Genomic DNA, 3,152 nt, shown 5'->3' with positions numbered 1-3,152 from the left:
GGCTCTCCAGACAGGACAGAATCCTGCATCCTCAGAACCAGGCGATCCAGGACAGGACAGAATCCTGCATCCTCGCTGCAGGAAGCGATTGATGGGAAATCGCTTTAACCATTGTGAGAATTCAACCCTGTCTTGTCGGAGGAATATTCCAGGAACCCTTAATTTCCGATCGAATTCAAATCGCCTCTCTCTCTCTCTCTCTCTCTCTCTCTCTCTCTCTCTCTCTCTCTGTATTGTCTTTTTAAAAGCCCACCCCCCCCAGCCTTGTTTTGTTTGTTTGAAATGAACTCCAGCGATTCTACTGCATGTGAAAGCAGACTGCTAATAATTCTCGTGGCACCTTCTAACTAACGGACAGAAATTAAGCCCGGTCTCCAGCCATGGACCACTCTCTAAACATCAATGGTTACCCCGGCTCCCATTCGCAGCAAGGGCTGGCGGACTGTACCAACAGTGCCGAGGGGGGCGCCTACATTTGTACAGAGTGCGGGGAGGGGTTTGGGGTTTACGCGCGGCTGCAGGATCACATGACCGCGCACGGGCAGGAGCAGCTGGCCCTGCAGTATGGCGGCTTTGTCCTCCCACCCCCGGCGCTGCAGCGCGAGTACGACAGCGCCTTGTCCTACGCCCGGCCCATGGAGCTCGCGCTGCAGGAGAACGGTACGCTGGCGATAGTGGAGAGGCCGGCGCCGCATGAACCCTGCAGACCGCAGGCAGAGAGCTGGGCGCCACAAACGACCGTGCAACACCTGGAAGAAAGCGCAAAGCAAGCAGTGGAGAACGGGAGAGGAGGAGTGGGCGGGGCAGTGGGCGGAGAGTTGGGCGTGGCAGTGGTTGCCCCGCCCAGGTTTTCCTGCGAGGTCTGCGGGCGGCTCTTCAATACCTCCCAGGGCCTCCAGAGGCACCAGAGATTCCACACCTCGGAGCGCAGGTTCAAGTGCACGGTGTGCTGCCAGAGCTTCTCCCAGCGGGGTGAGCTGCGGGCCCACCTGCCCGCGCATGCCAACCTGCGCTCATACGGCTGCGGCCGCTGCGGGAAGCGCTTCACCCAGGCGGAGGGGCTGCAGGCTCACCGGGAAACACACGGCCCCCAGTCGGGCTCCCCGGAACGCTCCTACCCCTGCAGGGACTGCGGGCTCCGCTTCTTCTGGCTGTCGGACCTTCAGAGCCACGGCCGCAGCCACCACGCGGCCCCCCTTCCCGGGAAGAAGTTCACGGAGCTCTTCGTGGACCCCCAGACCAGGCAGATCCAGGTGCGGGAGCGGAGCCTGCAGTGCGAGGTGTGCGCCAAGGGGTTCAGCCAGCCTTCCGACCTCAAGAGGCACACGGCCACCCACGCGGGCGACCGGCCCTTCCGCTGTGGCCTGTGCGGGCGACGCTTCACCCAGGCGTCCGACCTGAAGCGGCACCAGAGGGTGCATCTCGGGCAACCCCAGGACCCGCCAAACTGGGCACAGGGGCTCCCCAGTAACGCAGACGGGAGTAGGAAGATGACGCCGCTGCAGCAGCAGCAGTCCTTCCCTTGCCACGTGTGCGGCCGCAGCTTCTTCCACTCCAGCAGCCTCTCCCGGCACCAGCGGTACCACACTGGGGACAAGCCGCACCGGTGCCGGCAGTGCGGGAAGGGTTTCGTGCAGCGCTCCGACCTCCTGAAACATGAGACCGTCCACGTGGCGGTCAGGAGGAGAGAGGAGGAGGAGGAGGAGGAGGAGGGCGGCGGGACCCACCAGGACGGCAGCAGCTGGCTCCCGTGCCCTGACTGTGGGAAGGTCTTCGTCCAGGCGGCCCGTTTGCAGAACCACCGGCTGACCCATGCCGTGGGGCCCCGACCGCCGAGCTACCGCTGCCCCCACTGCAGGAAGGGCTTCAGCCTGCTGAGCGTCCTGCGCAGACACCAGCGCTATCACGCCAAGGAGAGGGCCTTCCGCTGCCCCGAGTGCCCGCGCGGCTTCCGCCAGTCCTCCGATCTGAACAGGCACCTGCAGACTCACGCGAGGAGGAGGAAGAGGAGGAGGTGGAGGTGGAAGGGGGAGGCGGAGACCCCCGTTCCTCCCCAGCGAGGGGAGGGGGGTCCCGAGGAAGCGGGGCAGGTTCTGTACGAATGCCCCGATTGCGAGGAGACCTTTGCCTGCCTGCAGAGTTTCCTTCAGCACCAGAGCTGCCACGTGAGGAGCGAAGCTCAGTAGAGTCAGAGGGACGGACCCCCAACCCCCCAGGTTTTCTAAGCATAGTTAAAATAATCCCATGTGTAACTCTGTAGCACTGGATGTAGAAAAGTTTAAAGAAGCCTTTTGAATGAAATTCAACTGGTAACATTTTCTGGTAGACTTTGACTGGGTCGAGCTGGACCGGAAGCTGGTTGGGTTGGGGGGGGGACCCCCGGTCCTGAGCTGGTAAAGTGGACCAATGAGACCGAAACCTGGTGCTAAATTAATGTATTTATCTGTAACCCCCCACCCCCTCGAGTGGAATGGTTCAACCCAGAAACAGCCCGTCCTCTTACAGGACCCGTGTCAAGTTCTGTCCCAGAGGAGTGTTATAAAAACAAGCAACAATCGCGAAAGGAAATCGGATCTCAGAAGGGGTGGAGCGCACTCAGTCAAGCCGAGCCCTGCCCCATTCCACCCCACCCCCCCGAGCCACTCCGAGGGGCACAGTCGCCAATGCAGAGACCCCCCCATTCAAGATGGGCAGGAGCATCAGGCTTTGTGCTCATCCTGCCTTTGCTCCGAACCCCCCCGCGGGTGACTTTGGGGACGCAGTGAGATGGGAGGGTGCGGGTTTGTAAAGACATCAGCGCTTCTGTTACCGTTCAACAAAAAAATCAATCAATCAATAAATACATAGAATAGAAAAGATTTGAGTATTCCCATTTTGTTGTGCGTGCCTGCCCGTGTGTGCGTGCGTGCCCGTGTGTGCGTGCCTGCCCGTGTGTGCGTGCGTGCCCGTGTGTGCGTGCCTGCCCGTGTGTGCGTGTGTGTATATGTTTGAAATCCCTGTGGGAATCCTGCTCTCCAGTAACCATGCTGTTGTTTCGTATAAAAGGCTGTGGGTACAGTCTGGTTGCTGCCAGGCTGGTATTGACTGCAGGAAGCGCCTGGTTCTGTGTGTGAAGCAGTCTCGTCACTGTCAGAAAACTCCAAAACATCTGC

General features: G+C 60.4%; 1 protein-coding gene across 1 annotated transcript; it reads left to right on the top strand.

The window, feature by feature from the left end:
* The first annotated feature begins 380 nt into the window (after positions 1-380).
* On the top strand, positions 381-2,844 carry LOC121298993 (zinc finger protein 345-like). Its single transcript, XM_041226414.1, has one exon. It carries the CDS (start codon positions 381-383, stop codon positions 2,184-2,186), a length of 1,806 nt encoding a protein of 601 aa, XP_041082348.1. The 3' UTR covers positions 2,187-2,844.
* Positions 2,845-3,152: the final 308 nt, after the last annotated feature.

Source organism: Polyodon spathula, chromosome 24 (assembly GCF_017654505.1).
Source record: "Polyodon spathula isolate WHYD16114869_AA chromosome 24, ASM1765450v1, whole genome shotgun sequence".
NCBI classification, from domain to species: Eukaryota; Metazoa; Chordata; class Actinopteri; order Acipenseriformes; family Polyodontidae; genus Polyodon; species Polyodon spathula.
Note: the sequence above shows the minus strand (reverse complement) of the source record. Positions and strands in the feature narration are given on the sequence as shown.